This window comes from Nicotiana tabacum, chromosome 16 (assembly GCF_000715075.1).
Source record: "Nicotiana tabacum cultivar K326 chromosome 16, ASM71507v2, whole genome shotgun sequence".
Lineage (NCBI taxonomy): Eukaryota > Viridiplantae > Streptophyta > Magnoliopsida > Solanales > Solanaceae > Nicotiana > Nicotiana tabacum.
Window position 1 is genome coordinate 80,263,978 of NC_134095.1, and position 19,299 is coordinate 80,283,276.

A 19,299-nucleotide genomic window follows, 5' to 3' on the forward strand; every position below is an offset into this window, starting at 1 on the left:
TTAAATTTTTATACCACCCTTATACCTTCTTGTACCTTATACCAAACGACCCCTGAATGTCCTGGTTATAGCATTTGATGACCTGCTTTGCATATAATATATATAATGGAAAACAAAAAAGAGGAGTCTCCTCACTAGATAAGACACATATACTCTTTTGCCATCTATTATTAGCACAATGCCCTAGTAGGAAAGTTGTAATTGTTTTTAGGAGGAATTAATGAACACCTTCAAGTTGCCATCTATTATTAGTAATGCGTATAATCCTTTTGATATCAAGTTGCCATCTATTATTAGTAATGCGTATAATCCTTTTGATATTCTTTGAATTGGTTGTCTTTGCAAAACATTTTCTATTTGAAGAAAACAAATAAAAGCAAGATGAGAAGCACTTACCCAGATTTTTGTCACACTAACTCTTAAAAATCCACTGTCTGGAATAAAATTAAAAGTATTTCCTCAACAACTAATACTACAACCTGCTTCCGCCTATCAAGTTGTACATTCTTAGCAACAAAGTTTCACTGGCTTTAAAGGCTGTTGAAGTGAAAAACCTCCCACTTCAAAAACCAATAGCGTGCATAATACTGTAACCTTGGATACTGCCCGCTGTTGAGCCAATTATGAGTTGCATATTCCAGTTACAGTACATAACAGAAGTCTATTCAGACGGAGCAATAAAAAGTAATAAATAAAAAACTGATGGATGTTATTTTATCGCTTCCCACGACTCCCCGAGCCACCAGACCTCGGACCTGGAAACTTCGAGAACTGCAATCGCAAGTAGGCCGAATCGGGGTCATGTTCATCCATTTTGTAACCTGGCAAATTCATCAGCAGAGACCACTGATAAGATTGTCCCACAAGAAACCTCATATATGAAATTCCAAACAATTGTTCTTTTAATATTAGATATAGTAATAGTTTTTGTACACGCATATGTTGGGCCCTCGTAGACACCTTTAAGAGAATATTAGTAAGAGGAGTAATTTGACTAATTTATACCTTATTAGTTCTTCAATCTTTGACCACACAAACCTATTTTCAGTAAATAAGAGAACTCTATTTACGTCCTCTTCATCTCTACATCAATTGTGTAACTAATCTCTATTTACATCAACGTGCATATTCAAATTGGGTTTAATAATCTAATAGAGATTAGATACACAATTAATGGAGAACGAACAACAACATACCCAGTAAAATCCCACTAGTGGGGTCTGGGGAAGGTAGAATGTACGAAGACCTTACCCCTACCCGGACGGGTAGAGAAGCTATTTCCGAGAGACCCTCGGCTCAACAGAAGAGACAATAATATCAGAAAAAAAGAAAAGAAAAGGTCTGTCACAGCAAAAGAAGCCAGAAAGGTAATAGCAGCATCGTAAGAGACAACAAATAAGTGAAAGGGCAATAACACAATACTATACAAAACCACAAAATAATGTGGACAAAGCATAGACTGCTAACTGACCTAGACAAAACTCTATCAGACTACCCGGGATACAATGGAGAACGAAGAAGCAGGGAAATATAGTTCACTTATCTAATATTGAAAATAGATTATTCTGCTCAAAGATTAAAGAACTGATAAGGGTAGATTAGTTAAATTACTCCTCTTATCACTTCTTTCTTAAAGGGCATGTAAAAGCCTAACCTGAAAACTAAATGGGAACAGAGGAAGTATCCAATAACCAAAATAAGAGAGTGAGAACTTGCAAGAGCACTATGTCCTACAAATAAATGACCCAAAATGCAAGTATCACAAAAATAATAATGGGGAGTATTAGATATTTAAACCAAACAAAGTGAACGAGGAAATGTCACTTGTCATAGCAGCAGCTAGAGAGTAACCCCATCCTCATAATAAATGATTGGACTGCAAGTATCATCATATTAATTATGTAAAATATTAGCTATCTTAACCAAAGATTGGCATCATTCTAGAATGGCAGACCCAACAGCTGCCCTATAAGCCGGTCTGGACCTTTTCAAGAATAATAAGAGGAACTACAGGAAAATTTCTTCATAGATATGGATGTTTTATTTCAATTGTTTTTACTATACTTTACACAAGAAATGGGTGAAGGAAATGGACAGATCAGAATATAAGGACTACAAACAAAAGCCACAAGATGCAGGGATTCTTGTCCAAGGTGCATTGCCCATGGGGGCTTTGCACCTGCACATAGAGGAGAGGTTATCAATGGATATACAGGTCTGCGGCCTTGCCGGGAAATAGCATATAAAGCAAGTGGGTTATACTCCATAGATGACCCCACGATTCGACTTTATACTGGGATGAAGAATCAGAACTAGAGTATGCATGCATCCGAAACAAATTCAACTGCAATTATCTATATTTTGAAAAGGCAAAGAGCAAAAATGACATTTAAAACACTCTAACAACACCCACGTACACTGAGCGATCATCATAGATCAGATAACTGCAGCAGAGATAACAATTCACTAATTGAAGTTGAGGGGGATTATTATTAATTTGAAAGAATAACCTTGCAATGCACTCAAAGCAGTAGCTGCACAAGCTGGATCTACGAAATCCACAAAACAAAGGATAAGAGGATCTCCACCACGCTGCAAAATGAAGTTTTTATCAAAATACAACCTGGTAGATAAATACTATACCAATAGAAAAGGCATAAACATCCGCTTACATGTTTTGATTCCTTTCTAACAAGTCTGACTTCTTTGTAGCCCACAAAAGGGCGAAAAATATCTTTTTAAGTGCAGTTAGGGAACATGCAGAGTGAGAAAGAAATATTTAGAAAATTAGTAGAACTGTCCTAATCAAGTAAATTATGTCTCAAAGGATACGGGCTACTTCTCTTCTGGAGCTGTCTGCAGGAAGTCCCTCTATATAGAGGGTGTTAGAAGCATCAGGAGGGAGAGGCAGTGTTTCACGAGGCCTTGGCAAAGATTCGACTGGCATTTGACCACTTAATACCATTGCTCTTCCATTTGGTGCTAGTTCTGGCCCACGAGCTGATGGAAGCGGATCACGTACAGGAAGGGAAGATATACCACCAGCACCTGCTCTGGCCAATCCAACTCCCTTGTAATTATTAGCTTCTCCGACTGAAAGAGAAGAAAGTTGCTACAGGAGGAAGAGAGGAATATAGAAAATCAAAATTAGCACAAAATCTAAGCATGCCTGAGGAAACATAGGAGAATTGTCAGCTTCAGTGATTACCGAACTCTGAAGATAACGATCATATGCTGATCCAATTGACTGTGTGTCCACTACTCGAGGTCCACCACGATCATCATCCCGTCCTAAGTAATGATGCATTTCATGAGCTGATGACATCCCAGATGGTGGAAGATCTGGCACTGCAAGAAATATGGTCAGACCACATATGTTTATCAAAAGTTCAAAACATATAACAAAGCGAGTGCACAATGTTGCTCGCGCAGCAGAGTTTGACCTCGAAAGTTAAATTTTCATTTGGCTGACAGGTAAGGTCAAAATGACCTTACTGCACATAAAAGCACTGCATACAGAGCAATCACAGTAAGCCTGAGACAAGAATACAGGGCACCAGAAATATGTACAGAGTAAAGGCAATTGCTAATGGGAACTCTTGTATCCAAAAGCATCACAGCGACATGAAAAGATATTGCCAATTTCAGCAATCGGCATCAGGTTCAAGGTAGAACTTGAGATTTGGTGCCATTACAAGTCAGCAATCATTGTGGAACCAATACAAGGCGGATGTACATTCCAGTATTAACTCTGAAACCACAGATAGTTCTTCAATAAACTAGTAAAGAGGAATGAGGTGAGATTGGACAACCATTCTCTCAAAAATGGGCTTCTGCAGTAATGAGAACTAAGAAGGTGTAAAACTAAGACGATCAGAACTCTGCTTAGCCAGAACATTACTCAACAAGATCCAACACCGCTATAATCATACAAAGAACTCAGAGAGAGGAGGGGGTGAGGAAACAACTTATAGAAATCATTGGGTTGGTTGGGGTCAGGTCAAAAGGGGTTGTTGAGGTTAAAGCCAATTGAAATACACCAAAAATAGGAACAGAGGAACTTGGAGCTCAAACTCTTCTATTCTTGGCACAAGAAGAACAAGTTCCCAGCCTTTCAGGTTTTCCACCCTCTAAGCTTCTTCTTCCTCTGTTTTGTTGTCCTTGCTTATAGTGAATTGTGAACATTAACTCTGTAACATTTTTCTTTCTTTCTTTTTTTTTAATCTTATTTCGGGGGGTGGGAGGGTTTGGGTTTTTGTGTGTGTGTGTGTGTGGGGGGGGGGGGGGGGGTACATCTCGAAAGTTTGTTTGCTGCAAAAGTCTACGAACAGGAGAATCTCAAAAAAGAAATGGTGTTTACTTTGCTCATAAAACAAATATTTTCTGCACAAGCTGATTTCTCAATCATGTGTGCCAAGGATGTTAAAAAGGAAGAGAATAAAGGATTACGTACTGAGGAGGCAAAATAGATCAAAATGATGATATCGATGAAAAAGTATAACAAAGAAGATCGGGAAGAAGGGGAATTAACGACCAATATAATACATGTGCTACCTAGGAATCTGTAACTATAATTGGAAATTGGCATGCACAAACTAACCATGAAGTCCTAGATGGTAGAAACTCAAGAGTCAAGACATGTCCTTGCTAATTCTAAAAGTTTCTCCAAAAACTCAAATCGAGTTCTGTATTTCCTTAAGAAACCTCCACTCTATAAAACCATGATTAATTTGGCCATAAAGCTTAAGTTAAGTAATTCATTAACCTAACTTTTTAAGTGCCAAATCTTACGAAAGAAAATATAGTCATGGGGCCACAACCTTATAATTGGGCAATATCACTAATACTGTTCAAGCCAAGAACACTTCAGCCAGGATCAGAACTTCCTACTTGTTCACTCACAAACCACCCCATCTGTTTCACCATTTCCAATATAATGCTCTTCAAGCCTCCACCTACTCGATTTTTTTTGCATTTCAAAACATGCACAAAGAACAACACAAAGGAGATACACTACCAGAAGACATCATAATACAACCACTAGACTCTTTGGTCCAAGAATGCAACACTTTGGATTCAAACTAGTGACTCAAAGCAATTTTTAAACCCCTTTATCGCTACATTTGAAGTTCCCCTCATGTCAAGGGAATACAAAAACTTATGCATAAAAACAAAACAAAAATCCCTTTTTGCACATTATAACTTTTCGACAACGGGGTTCAATTGAAACCCCCTTCATTGAAACTAACTCTTCCACTTCCTCCAAAATTGGAAGGTCATGAAACACAACTCATCCTACAAAACTATTTCAGGCTAGTTTACAAAGAATTTCTCTTCTTTTTTTTTTCAAAATCTCAATACAGATCAATCTACAACTTGAAATATTCCAAATGTCAGTGTAATTTTCCATGACGAAAAAAAATTAATTCTAGGGTTTCATACTTACACAGTATCTAGCAATTTATTCATAATCACAAGCCAATTTCGATGCAGCACAAATAATTACTATAGAAGAGTATTTATTCCGCCTCCTAACCAAATATAAGCTACAAAAGATCCTCTCTTTTTTCCAAAAAGAACGGATTTTTACCATATTCAGAGCGAGGTCGTTTGAGCAAGCCGGCAGATTGAGGAAGCGGCGCTTGACGATGCTGATTCCAATACGCATCTCCCATCTTTTCTTCTCTACTACTACAATGAATAATTTACTACCTCCAAATACCTAAAATAACCACACAATAAAAGAAACAAATTCGTATATTATAATCAATTCACACACACACACACACACACGGAGCATATAGAAAACGGAATAAAGTAGAAACCTTTGGAGAGTTTGAGGAAGAACACAAGCTCCAGTCAGGCGGTCAGGTCACCCTTCTGGATGTGGATTTGCGAAAGCAAAATTTTGGGAGAGAAGTTTAGGGCTTTATTTTCCTCTATCTGGTGCACAGCTGGTGTATCTTTTGTCCTAGTACAACCAATAGTTATTTGACACGTGGTCAAGATGGACAACCCTGCTATTATGTTGTACAGTATTTTCTTTTCGGCGACAATAATTTTGTTATAAAATAAAAACAATTTAGTAAAACATGAACAAGAAATAGAGATAGAGAGAATGAAGATATTTTCTTCTTCAATTGTGTCTATCTCTATTTCTTGTTCATGTTTTACTAAATTGCTTTTATTTTATAACACGTTATCAGCACGAAGCTCTAATTTTATTCTTAACTTCAGCTAAGTTGAGCCATATTTTGTTGAGGTATGTATCATTATAATCATTTTATTTATGGCAGTACATATATCATATGCTTAATTCTTACAACCTAAATTTTTCTTTGCAATTTTTGATAATTTACATCATTCATGTTGTTGTTCCCTTTTTCATATTTTTGTTTATCATGTTGTTTTTCACACCTGACACAATACCATTAAAAAAAATGTATGCATATGTATGTAGTGTATACATTATCTAGTCACTGCAACTAATAAAACGTTAAATTCTATTAACATATATATATATATATATATCAATAATATAAAGTGAAATGAAACAATATATAGTTTCTATTTTATGGCATGAATAAAATGAAATAGTAGATTGCTAACATGATATAGCTTTATTTTCATTTCTTTTACCTTAATCGATTTGTTTCATTAATTGTTTATTATTATAATTATTTCTCTAACTTATTCATCTTTTATGATAGTTTTCACTATGTCAAATTTATCAAAACTTGAATTTGTGGCACTTGACATCACCGGGAAGAACTATTTATCATGGGTCCTTGATGCTGAAATTCACCTTGACGCTAAAGGTCTTGGAAATACGATTATACAAGGAAATGAAGCATCAAATCAGGATAAAGCGAAGACCATGATTTTCCTTCGCCATCATTTACATGAAGGGTTAAAAACTGAATATTTAACAGTAAAAGATCCACTTGAATTATGGATTAATTTGAAGGATCGATATGACCACCTAAAACTTACGGTATTACCGAAAGCTCGGTATGAGTGGATACATTTAAGGTTGCAAGACTTTAAAACTATAAGTGAGTATAATTCTGTTATCTTTAAAGTAAGTTCTCTATTAAAATTATGTGGAGACACTATCACAGATGAGGACTTATTGGAAAAAACATTTTCTACTTTTCACGTTTCAAATGTGGTGCTACAACAACAATACCGTGAAAAAGGTTTTAAGAAATATTCTGAGTTAGTCACATGCCTACTTGTGGCTGAGCAGAATAGTACTCTATTAATGAAAAATCATGAAGCCCGTCCCACTGGGTCAGCTCCATTTCCGGAAGTGAATGTTGTAGCAACATATGATAAGTTTGAAAGAAAACAAAATAATTACTGTGGTCGTGGACATGGTCGTAAACGTGGACGTGGCAGGGGGCGAAACAATTATCGTCATTATGGTGGAAATAAATTGGAGAACAATAAGGGTTCTCAAATTAATCATTCAAAAGGTAAAGCTAGTATGTGTCACCGATGTGGTATGAGAGGTCATTGGGCACGCATTTGTCGTACGCCAGAACATTTTGTCAAACTTTATCAAGCCTCCCTCAAGAAAAAAGAAAATAATGTGGAGGCACACTTGACCTTTCAAAATAATAATGATGAAGCAGGTCCCTCAAATAAATATGATTCTAAGGCACATCCTGCATATAAAGATGATGATTTTGAAGGCCTAACAAATATTACTCATTTAGAAGTTGGAGACTTCTTTGAGGATATTGACTGAAGAATGAATCATCTTACTGGGGAATGAAGTTATAAAAGTTGTTATGTTTATGTTTGCAACTAGTTTATTTTTTCTTGAGTGTATTTTCCTAATGCATCATGTGTTGCTAGTTTCTATATTTCTAATGTATTTCTTAATGTTTTTTTTTGCTTGTCTTTCATATTTCTTATGATGTATTATTTGTTTGTTTTTTCTATGAAGAATATGAAAATTCCACAGTCTTCAGTTGGACTCAAGATTAATAAAGATGATATATGTCTTCTGGATAGTGCTACAACACACACTATTTTAAAAGATAAGAGATATTTCTCTTATTTGGTAATGAAAGAAGTGAATGTTAATACAATATCTGGTAGTACAAGATTAATTGAAGGTTCTGAAAGAGCCAATTTATTACTACCAGGAGGAACAAATTTGGCTATTGATGAAGCACTATATTGTAGTAAATCTCAAAGAAACTTATTAAGTTTCAAAGATATTAGCCAAAATGGCTATCATATTGAGACTACAAATGATGAAAAGATTGAATATCTTTATATTACTACAATAACGTCCGGTAAGAAATATGTGCTTGAAATGTTACCCGCTTTTTCCTCCGGCTTATACTACACAAGTATTAGCAGGATTGAAACACATGCCGTAGTAAACAAGAAATTTACTAATCAAGATAATTTTATTATTTGGCATGACCGGTTGGGCCATCCTGGTTCTAATATGATGCGTAAAATAATTGAGAATTCACATGGACATGCAATGAAGAATCTGAAAAATCTTCAATTTAAGAAAATCTCTTCATTCTCTCTATCTCTATTTCTTGTTCATGTTTTACTAAATTACTTTTATTTTATAACAGATTTTTCTTTTTAAAAAAATAATTTGAAAATTATTTTACAAGATTTTTTAAAATAATATCATTATTATGAATACTACGGTAAAATATGTATATCATCTATTATTTACTCTATCCTAATTTCTAGACACAATAACACTGCTACTCTTTTTTTTATAATGCTCGCAAGTTTCAATATTTCAATTTATTAAAGTAATTGTGGTGTTATTTTATTCATATGTCAAATAGCCGTTCATCCAATTACTTAAACTTAAAATAGCCGATTTGAAGTATTATATATATATATATATATATATATATATATATATATATATATATATATATATATATATAATTCATGTATTATATATGTGTAAATATGTATATGAGATGTGTAATCTATGTATATGGCTAGAAAAAGTAAATAATGTATATGTCCGGTTAATTGTGTAAAGATCCATTTGGATTTTCAACAAATCTTCAATTTTATTTTAAATATTATTTATATTGTTACTCATATAGTAGATTTAATTACATGTTCAATTATGTATTCAGTGTATAATTGAAAATATAGCATATGACGGTCACTAAAAAAATTGTCACCTTAAATTTTTTTAAGTCAATAATACTAATTCTGATCATAATTTCGTAAATATTTGGAACTCAAAACTCTAGTGTTAAATAGAATATGTTTTCTTTTATTGACGAATTCATTTGCACGTAATATTAGACAATTGATCAAATAGACTTGAAGTGCAAAGACTCTAGCGTTTAAGAATTGAGTAGAAAATAACATTTGGATAATTCTTTAATCTTTAGCGCCACATTCTTGATACAATTTAAATTTTAGCAGTTAAACTTCTAAGTTTTATTATTATCTTATAATATGCTATCCTAATCAACAATTGATCACGAAGAACTAGAGATTAGTAAAATTATTTTGTTATCAATATGAGAAATTGGGGTCATGACATGATAAGTGCAAGATTGCTATTCTGAATTTGACACTGTTAAATTTCACTCTTAAGGTTCTATTGATTCTCACGAATTCAACAAGTTATTATTTTATTATTCTGATTTAGGTTCCTTTGTCGATTAAATCTAAACTATTCAAATAAGCTAATATGAAGTGCAGTGAAGCTATGCAAGAATATGTTAGTAGGAATAGTCTAAGAGAAACGTCTCACGAATATTTCTCAATCTTAATTCAAACAACGGATAACAAAGCTCTTTCGATTACTTTAAAGAAACAATAAGAAAAATTAAGGCATGCATTGTACCAATATTTACTATTATGCTCCTTTTTCAATTAAACTTGATAATGAATAAAATTACAATTAAAGTTAAAGTTCCTCCAACAAATTCAAGCAATTAAACAATACTCAAATCTATGGACAACAACCAAGTCACCAAATCATGTCAAACCCTAATGTAAACTACTCCATAATAATGGAGAAAGCCATCAGAAATAAAGTTAAAGAATATGAAAATATTAATCGAATGTTACAATCTAAACTGCGTATTGAATTGTTGGAAGGATGAGGAAATCTTGTGTCTTGAAGCCTCCAATGCTCTCCTAATCCTCTGTAGGTCAAAAGTCCTCTCAAAATTGTATTTTTATATATTTATATCATGTAGGAACGGGCCTAGACCAAACTACCTTCTTTGAACCGAAATAGAAAGCTAGGTGAAGAATTATACTAGCGCAGCGCGCCATGCGGACTCCCATGCGTCGTATTAGTGAAAAAATTTAGAGGCTTAATTTTTTTCAATCTGCATGAAAACTCCACTAGCCCTGCACGCCCCGTGCTACGCTATGCAGCGCATTAGTGTATTTTTGTGCATTTCGGATTTTTCTTCAATCTTTGATATCCAAACTTGATCCTCGAACTCCGTACGATCCCAATTTAATTCCTTGTGTGTCTACTCAAACCTCAAAGCTCCAATTCATCCATCTTAGCTCCAAAATTATTTCTCAACCCGAAATCATATCCTACACGATATAACACAAGTAATAAGTATAAAGTACTCGTAATTAGGCTCAAACACAATTAAAGTGCAGCAATTAGAGCACGCGAAATATAGCAAAACATGAATTCATAGCCTAGCATCAACATCTCATACTTAGATTATTGCTTATCGTCAGGCAATACAAACTGCACTTCAATTAGAGACGACCTTTTCAAGCAACTCTCCTAACTTATCATATGGAGAATACTTAAAATAGACTAAGCACCCTACTATAACATCCTAGCCTCAAGAATCGCCTCAAAAATGCTAATTTTTCATGACTCGCTCACTTACTCAAATAAAGAAGCCAAAGACATTATCTTTCCTTGCAAGTCATGTGCCATCACGCAAACAATAGAGAGTAGTCTCACACACAATAAAATTTAAGAACATATAGGGACTCAGAATAGCAAAAATTAACTCACTCTCAAAAATAAAACTCACGTGCCACACAAAATGAACCATAAGCTTGCCCGTAATGTAATAATCTATCAATTCGAGCTTACTCGGCCAAAGATCAAGCAAGACTTTATTTGGTTGTAACGTAGGCTGTGAGACGGATATGATATAATTTAAATAATAGTGAGTAGATATCCCTAAGCATTAATACATATAATTCACAATTTAAACCCCACACTTTTGTTGAACATAACTCCCCCAACCTTCAAAATATACTAAAACCAAGTTCCCAATTTCCTTAAGCATACTCACAGCAAAAGCTACCACTAGCAAGGAATATAATTTTTTTCTTCTAATATATAGAAACATAAACTTTATTTTTTTAAGTTCTAATTTTTTCTCCAAGCAATTCTCTCTTTTTCTTTCTTTCCTTTTTCACAATTCCCTACAAGTGGCTCTCATATTTTTTTTTCCGAAAAATGCACCTTTGTTCATTTTTCTAAGTTCCACTCGAAAACTCAATCATACTTCCACTTAGCCTTTAACATACCCATAACAGTTTTAAGAGATCAAGAGAGGTCATAGGTTCAAAAAGATGGTTGATTCAAATCAAGGGGTTTAGACTTGTAGTGTAGTTGCCAAAGAAATAGGATTACAGTATCAACGGGGCTAACTAGTATATATAACAATTAGGCGGGTCAAATGCATATATCTGGCTCAACAAAAAATGTCTTTGTCACTTCCTAGACTGAACAAGACTACCATTTCGCTTGACACACATTCGGGGCAAGTTCTAGACGTCAAATGACATGCACAGAATATTAACAGAAAAATCTCGCACACACATTGGCGCGTAATTCACTTAGGACTGAATTTATCCCGACTCTTTTTTAAAGCAGTTAAGCAAAACCAAGCATGTAAGGCACTACAATACATGTCAAGAGATAAGTCTAGGCGTCACAGCTCAAGCTTTCCCCACTCTCAAGCTACAACAAAGTCAAAAAGATTGCCTTCAATTAGCACTAAAATACAAGATTCCTTATTCCTACAAAAGAAAAATTAACTAAACCCGATTCAAGCAAAAATTATTGAAAAAGAACTTCGGCACAAAAAAAAACAAAGGAGAAATTGTTACACTACCTAAAAACTAAAATAAAAATAACAAGAATAAAAGACTTTTTTTATTTTTCAATTTTTTTTGCCTTTTTTTTTTAAAAAAATAATGAATAAAACACACAAAATAACAACAAACACATATATACATCTCCCACTTCACACTTTAATTTATGACATATTCCCATAACACACAAATAAAATGCAAGAGATAAAGAAAATTCCCATGAATTTTTTCTTTTCCGAGAACTTATGTACTGAATACCTAATTCTGAATTCAATCCTCGTCTCTGATCCTTGGGATTCTTTATGGGGATCATGTAGCCAAATTCATTTGAGAATGACTGCAAGACCCGCTCTTTTCTTTCTTTTTGATCTTATTTTGAGCGATGATTTTTCCTGTAGGATTCTTCTCAAGTTATTTCTGCATTATTTCATATGATCAATCTCCGCATCTTCCTGCAAATTTTCAAATATAAAATCCGCATGATCAAAATTAGAATGAGAAAACAAAGAAAAAATATAATGAGAGTACTTCTTTGGTATACCCAAGACCATTTCCTCATTCTCTTCTACAAAAGGTTATAAATATGGACCGATGGGGGTTTGAACTCTTCTTTTATTGCTTCTCAATAACCCAAAGCCTCATCTTTAGTCATCCAATTGAATTATAGTCCTCGTGCGGAGTAACAACTTCTCTCGGTAAATGCTCATCCTCTTGGTCATGCTTATTCTCATAGGATATCTCCTCTATATATTCACCATCACAATGCAATGAACTTTCTGAAAGTATACCTATTAATTGACTCACTTGCGTTGTTAGAATTTTTAATGGCTTCATCATTTTGTATAAATCTCTCTTTGTAACACCCCAGACTTTAGACAGAGTCCCACATCGGCAAAACACAAGAGGGATGTTGGGTATATAAGTTAACAAGCTTTAGACCCTAGTGACGCGTTTTAAACCCGTGAGGACCTAGGCCTAGAACGGACAATATCACTAGCGTCTAGCGGGCTGGGCTGTCACAAATGGTATCAGATCCACTCTTGTATCCGCCTTGCCGATGGTGGGTCAGAGTTCAACTGAGTTTAGGCAAATCCCGGTTAGGCAGGGCAAACCTCAGTGCTGAGTCTAGGCAAATCCCATACGGTAGGGCAAACCTCAGCGAGGACGCTGAGTCCATAAGAGGGGGTGTATGTAACACCCCAGACTTTAGACAGAGTCCCACATCGGTAAAACACAAGAGGGATAATTAGTATATAAGTTAACAAGCCTTAGACCCTAGTAACGCATTCTAAACCCGTGAGGGCCTAGGCCTAGAGCAGACAATATCACTAGCGGGCTGGGTTGTTGCACTCTTTAACACTATTCATGAACTTATACATAAACTCTACTAAACTATCATTCTCCTCTTGAGGTGGTTGTCTCACTTCGCTTTCGTTCCAGTCATAATAAGTATATTCATTTCATCCAAAGTTAAATTATGCCTATATGAAATATCATTCATGTAAAGACTAGAAACAAAATGAGACTTACAAAAGATGAACTATAAGAGGAATACTTACATGCTTGACAGTCAACCTATTGATGATTTTTATAATATTTAAAACAAATAGCAGACTAGTGATAATGTATAACTGCTAACTCTGCAACCGTTTTCTTTGGTTGGTTGTGCTCCATATTCACCATACTTGAGAGTTCAATGTTAAGAATATTACAAAAGAAATCTTGAAGACAACTTAACTAATAAATAAATTTTTAAAAAAAAGATTAATTTCCGAATTAGCACCAAGCCAATCCTCGGCAACAACGCCAAAATTTAACGAGAGTAAAATATGCTAAAAATAAGCTTTTGCTACGTCAAAGATAGTATATAAAAGTTATCATCTCCATAGGGATTGGATTAAATAATATTCAAGTAATTAGTAGTTAAGTGCTATCCGGGATGATTAACACTTTGATTTAGAATGATTATGGATTACGATTAACTATTTAAAGTAAAGGAATTAACAATTGATCACAGCGAACTAGAGATTAGCAAAATTATTTAGTTATCAATGCGAGAAATAAGGCTCATGACATGATAGGTTCAAGATTATTATCCTGCATTTGATATTATTAGATTTCATTCTTAAGGTTCTATTGATTCTCATGAATTCAACATGTTATTATCTTATTATTCTGATTCAGGTTCCTTTCTCGATTAAATAGAAACCCTTATAAGTTAATATGAAGTGCAGTAAAGTTATGCAAGAGTCTGTTGGTAGGAATAGTATAAGAGAAATGTCCCAGGAATATTTCTCAGTCTTAATTCAAACAATGGATCACAAAGCTCTTTCAATTACTTTAAAAACCCATTAATATAAATTAAGATATGTTGCACCAATATTCACTATAATGCTCTTTTTTTTAATTAAACACGATAATGAATAAAATTACAATTAATGTTAAAGATCCTCTAATAAATTCAAGCAATTAAACAATACTCAAATCCGTAGACAATAATCAAGTCAGCAAATCATGTCAAACCGTAATATAAACTACTCCATAATTATAGAGAAAGTCATCCCAAGTAAAGTTAAAGAGTAAGAAAATATTCATCCAATATTGCAATCCAAGCTCGCGTATTGAATTGTTGGGGGATGATGAAGTCGTGTATCTTGAAGCCTCTAATGTTCTCCTAATCCTCTATAGGATTAAAATCCTCTAAATATTGTAATTTTTATGTATTTATACCCTATAGGAACGAGCTCAGACCAAACTATCCTCTTTGAGCTGAAGTGAACCTTATGTGCCACATTAATGGAAAAGTTCAAAGGCTTAATTATTTCACTCTATAGGAAGTTTCACTAGCGCGCGCTCTGCGGTGCATTAGTGCACCTTTTTGCTTTGAATTTTTCTTCACTCTTTGATATCCAAACATCATCGTCAAATTCAAAACATTATCCCAATTTAATTCCTTGGGATTCTATTCAGACTTTAAAGATCTAATTCATTCGTTTTAGATCCAGAATTATTTCTTAACCCGAAATCATATCCTACACGACATGACACACGTAGGGGTGGTAAAAGTGTCCCAAACCCATTTGACCTACCCAACCCGCCTAGGTTTTAATATGATGGTGGGAGGTGAGAGGTGGGTTGGGAGTGGGTGAGAAGTTCTAATTTAACTACTTTTTTTTTATTATTCTAATCTTTGTTAATATTATAAGATAAAGAACTATTAAATTGTCACGACCCCAAATTCCTACCTCCGGATGTTGTGATAGCCACCTAGTCTCTAAGACTAGGTAAGCCTAATTGTCATAATCCCAATCTCTCTCTGTAGGATGTCGTGATGGCACCTAGTCTCTAAGACTAGGTAGCCTAACATACATGCAAAATTAACGGAAATAATAATAAACTCCAAATTAAACCAAAGCTATCATAAAAAGGACTTCACAATAGAACTGAATACCACACCCAAAATCTTGTGAGACCGGGTCACAAGCTCTACATGAGTATACTGGAATATTCCTATACAACAATATCTATAAAAGGTGAATGAAATTGAAACTAAATAGAGGGTGACTCCGAGGCCTGCGAACGCCGGCATGTATACCTTGAAGTCTCCGATCCAAGCTCAACTCACGGGTGCCTAGTCTGATATAAAGTGCTTGGATCTACACAAAAAGATGTGCAGAAGCGTAGTATGAGTACACCACAACGGTACCCAGTAAGTATCAAGCCTAATCCTGCTAGAGTAATGATGAGGTCAGGTCAGACACTTACTGGAATAAATAAAGAAACTGAACAACTATAATATAATATAATAATAGAAATAATGAAAATGATACAATAAAGAAATATAACAAGAATAGCTACACTAAAATTAAAGCAATTAAGACATCACAGAAGAAAACACATAGTAAGAATGCCAAGGAAATGTTGCAAACAAAACATAAATGATGTAAATGAAAGATATCAACAAGAATCACTACCGAGGTACCGCCTCGTAGTCTCATTTCACAAATAAAATCATAACATTTCCTTATACCACAATGATAGCCTTGCATTTAATTTTGAAAATTATTTTTTTCGAAATAGCTACCCATGTTTTAGCCCACATTATCACACCTCGTGACTTCCAGTAGTTCCCATACTAGCAACACAAGTATCAAGCCCATCTTATCTTATGACATGCATATCAACCTCAATCCTTATACCACCACATGTGTATCATATCACAAATCGCACCTCAAGTGCCCAAAATCACAACTTGCCAAAGAAGTCAACAATAATAATGTTTCTACAATAAATAGCCCATGGCTCAATCACAATATGTAGAAAAGTCTCAACAATAACAACTAAAAGTGAATATCTCAACAAGAATGATATTTCAACAATTTACAACCTTTTCTCAATGTGAATCACGGCCTTTATAACTTCACACCAAAATTCAACAATAAGATATTCCAAGAAATAACAACTTCAAGTAAGGTAACTCAACAGTTAAATATTTAACAAGGAAATGAGAGAACAATAACTTCAACTAAGCACGTAAAGGCAAATGAAAAGTAAGAGATGAGACAAGTATTTATAATGTCAAGTATATCACGTAAGGATAGATTAACAATGATGAAGATACATGTTATGACAATTCAATTAAAGGCATGAAAAGAATCTACGTAACTTTAACCGGTTAGTTACCATATTTAGCCTGTGTAACCACTCGTCACCTTGAGTACATGGTCTTCACGTACCATAATTAACACAAAACAACACCGATCCTAAGGAGTAATTCCCCCCACAAGGTTAGGCAAGACACTTACCTCAAAACACATTAACTCAATCTGCTAGTAAGCCTTTTTCGCGAATATCCAACTCCGAACAGCTCGAATCTAGCAAAATAATTTTATACCATAAATAAAAACCATTAAAAACTATTTCGGACAATAAAAGTTGCAATCTTTAAAGAAAATAAAAAAGTCAACTCAAAAAGTCAACCACAAACCATGTCTCGGAACCCAACCAAACTTACAAAATCCGAATACCCATTCGATAATGAGTCCAACCACACTAAAATTTCTCAATTCCGATCTCAAATTGACCATCATATCCTCAAAATATAGTCTATGAAGTTTTCACAATGTTCTCCAACTTTTCTAACCCAAAATACTAATTAAATGATAAAAACAATGATGAATTCATGTATAATAGCCAAATTCGAGTTAGAAATCACTTACCCCGATTAATTCTTTGAAAATCCCGCTCAAAATCCCCACAAACCGAGCTCTCTAAGTCAAAAGATGAAAAATGAAATAAAACCCTCATTTTAGAAATTAAATACTGCTGCCCAGTTATTGCCTTTCGCGATCGTAGACAATCACTCGCGATCGCAGAGAACAAATAATCCCCAACTCAGAAAACCTCATTCACGATCGCGTGAAGCCAGTAACGAACGCGATGATCAACATCCTCAACTTACATGATCGCGTCCCTGGGCCAAAAGAACGCAAAGGACGTCACGTGCCTCAGCTGAAGCCTTTCCTTCCTTATATGCGAACACGGTCCAACTCACACGTTCACGATGCACAAGCTCCTCAACCTTCGTGATATCACCCTTGACTTTGCGAACGCGAAGAGTAAAATTCCATCAGTCCTTAAGGAATCTACGCGATCACGGGAGAATCTTTGTGAACACATAGAAGGAAACTAGAACAGGAAAAACCAATAGTCCTATTTCAAGAACAAAAGGTCTGAACTCAATCTGAAACACATCCGGGGGCCCCGAGACCCCGTCCGAATATACCAAAAAGTCCTAAAACATTATTCGAACTCGCTCGAAGCCTCAATTCATATCAAATAACACTAAAACCACGAATCATACGTCGATTCAAGTCTAATAAATTTATGAGCTTCTAACTTTTAAAAGTAATGTTGAAACATACCAAACTAACTCCAATTGACCTCAAATTTTGCACAGTAGTCATAATTGACACAACGGATGTGTTCCAACTTTTGGAACTGAAATCTAGACCGGATATCAATAAAGTCAACTCTCGATCAAACTTCTCAACCTTCCAAACCTTCAACTTTTCAATTTTCGCCAATTCAAGCCAAAACGACCTACGGAACTCCAAATCTAGATCTGGACACGCTCTTAAGTCCAAAATCACCATACAGAGCTATTAAAACCATCAAAACTCTATTCCAGAGTCGTCTACACAAAAGTCAAACTCCGGTCAACTCTTTTAACTTAAGCTTTCAACTTTGGGACTAAGTGTCCCATTTCACTCCGAAACTCACCTAAACCAAGACCAAACACCCCGGCAAGTAACATAACAACAATATAACATAGATGAGGTAATAAATAGGGGAACGAGACTAAAATACTCAAAACGATCGGCCGGGTCATTACATCCCCCTCTTAAAACAAACATTCGTCCTCGAACGAGTATAGAGACATACCTGAATTGATGAAAAGATGAGGATAACGGCTACACATATCATGCCCGATCTCTCAAGTCGCCTCCTCAACCGATTGACCCCTCCCTTGAACCTTCACTGAAGCAATGCTCTCTGATATCTACTTCCAAACCTGCGTGTCCAAGATAGCCACCAGCTCCTTAACATAAGACAAATTCTTGTCCAACGAACCGAGCTGAAATCTACTCCTATTGATGACACTAGAAGTATAATCCAATGTACCCCTCTACTCCAAACACGGCAACTATGGCATAGCCAGTGTCATAGTCTTGGCGTAACAATCCAGAATAGCGTTATAGAGTGATGACCAATCCATGCCCAAGATCACGTTAAATTCCACCATACTGAGTAATAATAGATCAAATCTGGTCACATAACCACCAATAAAGACTAAGCACGACCGATAAACACGATCCATAACAATAAAATCTCCCACAGATGTGGATATATATAGGAACACTTAAATAACCATGAGATATATCCAAATATGGAACAAAGTAAAATGACACATATGAATAAGTGGAACACGAATCAAATAACACTGATGCATCCATATGACATACCAGAACAATATCTGTAATAACAGTATTCGATGCAACCCCCTCCATCCTACAAGGAAAAACATAGAAATGAGCTTGGCCTCCATTTCTAGGGCAACCTCTACCCGCCTGACCTCTACCCTTAGCTGAGGGGAAGGTGGAGCGACAACTAAAGCATCAACCATGG

General features: G+C 35.1%; 1 protein-coding gene across 1 annotated transcript; it reads right to left on the reverse strand.

Annotated features, from left to right (window-relative positions):
- Positions 1–401: 401 nt before the first annotated feature.
- Positions 402–5,961, reverse strand: LOC107820432 (RNA-binding protein 2). Its single transcript, XM_016646717.2, has 7 exons — positions 5,826–5,961; positions 5,591–5,722; positions 3,209–3,348; positions 2,833–3,112; positions 2,673–2,734; positions 2,511–2,592; positions 402–821 (listed from the first exon to the last, which is right to left on the reverse strand). The coding sequence occupies exons 2-7, from the start codon at positions 5,673–5,675 to the stop codon at positions 715–717; spliced, it is 756 nt and encodes a 251-aa protein (XP_016502203.1). The 5' UTR covers positions 5,676–5,722; positions 5,826–5,961; the 3' UTR covers positions 402–714.
- Between the last annotated feature and the right edge of the window lie 13,338 nt (positions 5,962–19,299).

Bases quoted from the DNA above. Each gene is read 5' to 3' on its own strand.
- LOC107820432 (XM_016646717.2), bottom strand. From the start codon at position 5,675: ATGGGAGATGCGTATTGGAATCAGCATCGTCAAGCGCCGCTTCCTCAA. The intron at 3,349-5,590 runs GTAAAAATCCGT...TATTTCTTGCAG, and splicing joins ACGACCTCGCTCTGAATATG to TGCCAGATCTTCCACCATCT. The intron at 3,113-3,208 runs GTAATCACTGAA...TTCCTCCTGTAG, and splicing joins ATCGTTATCTTCAGAGTTCG to CAACTTTCTTCTCTTTCAGT.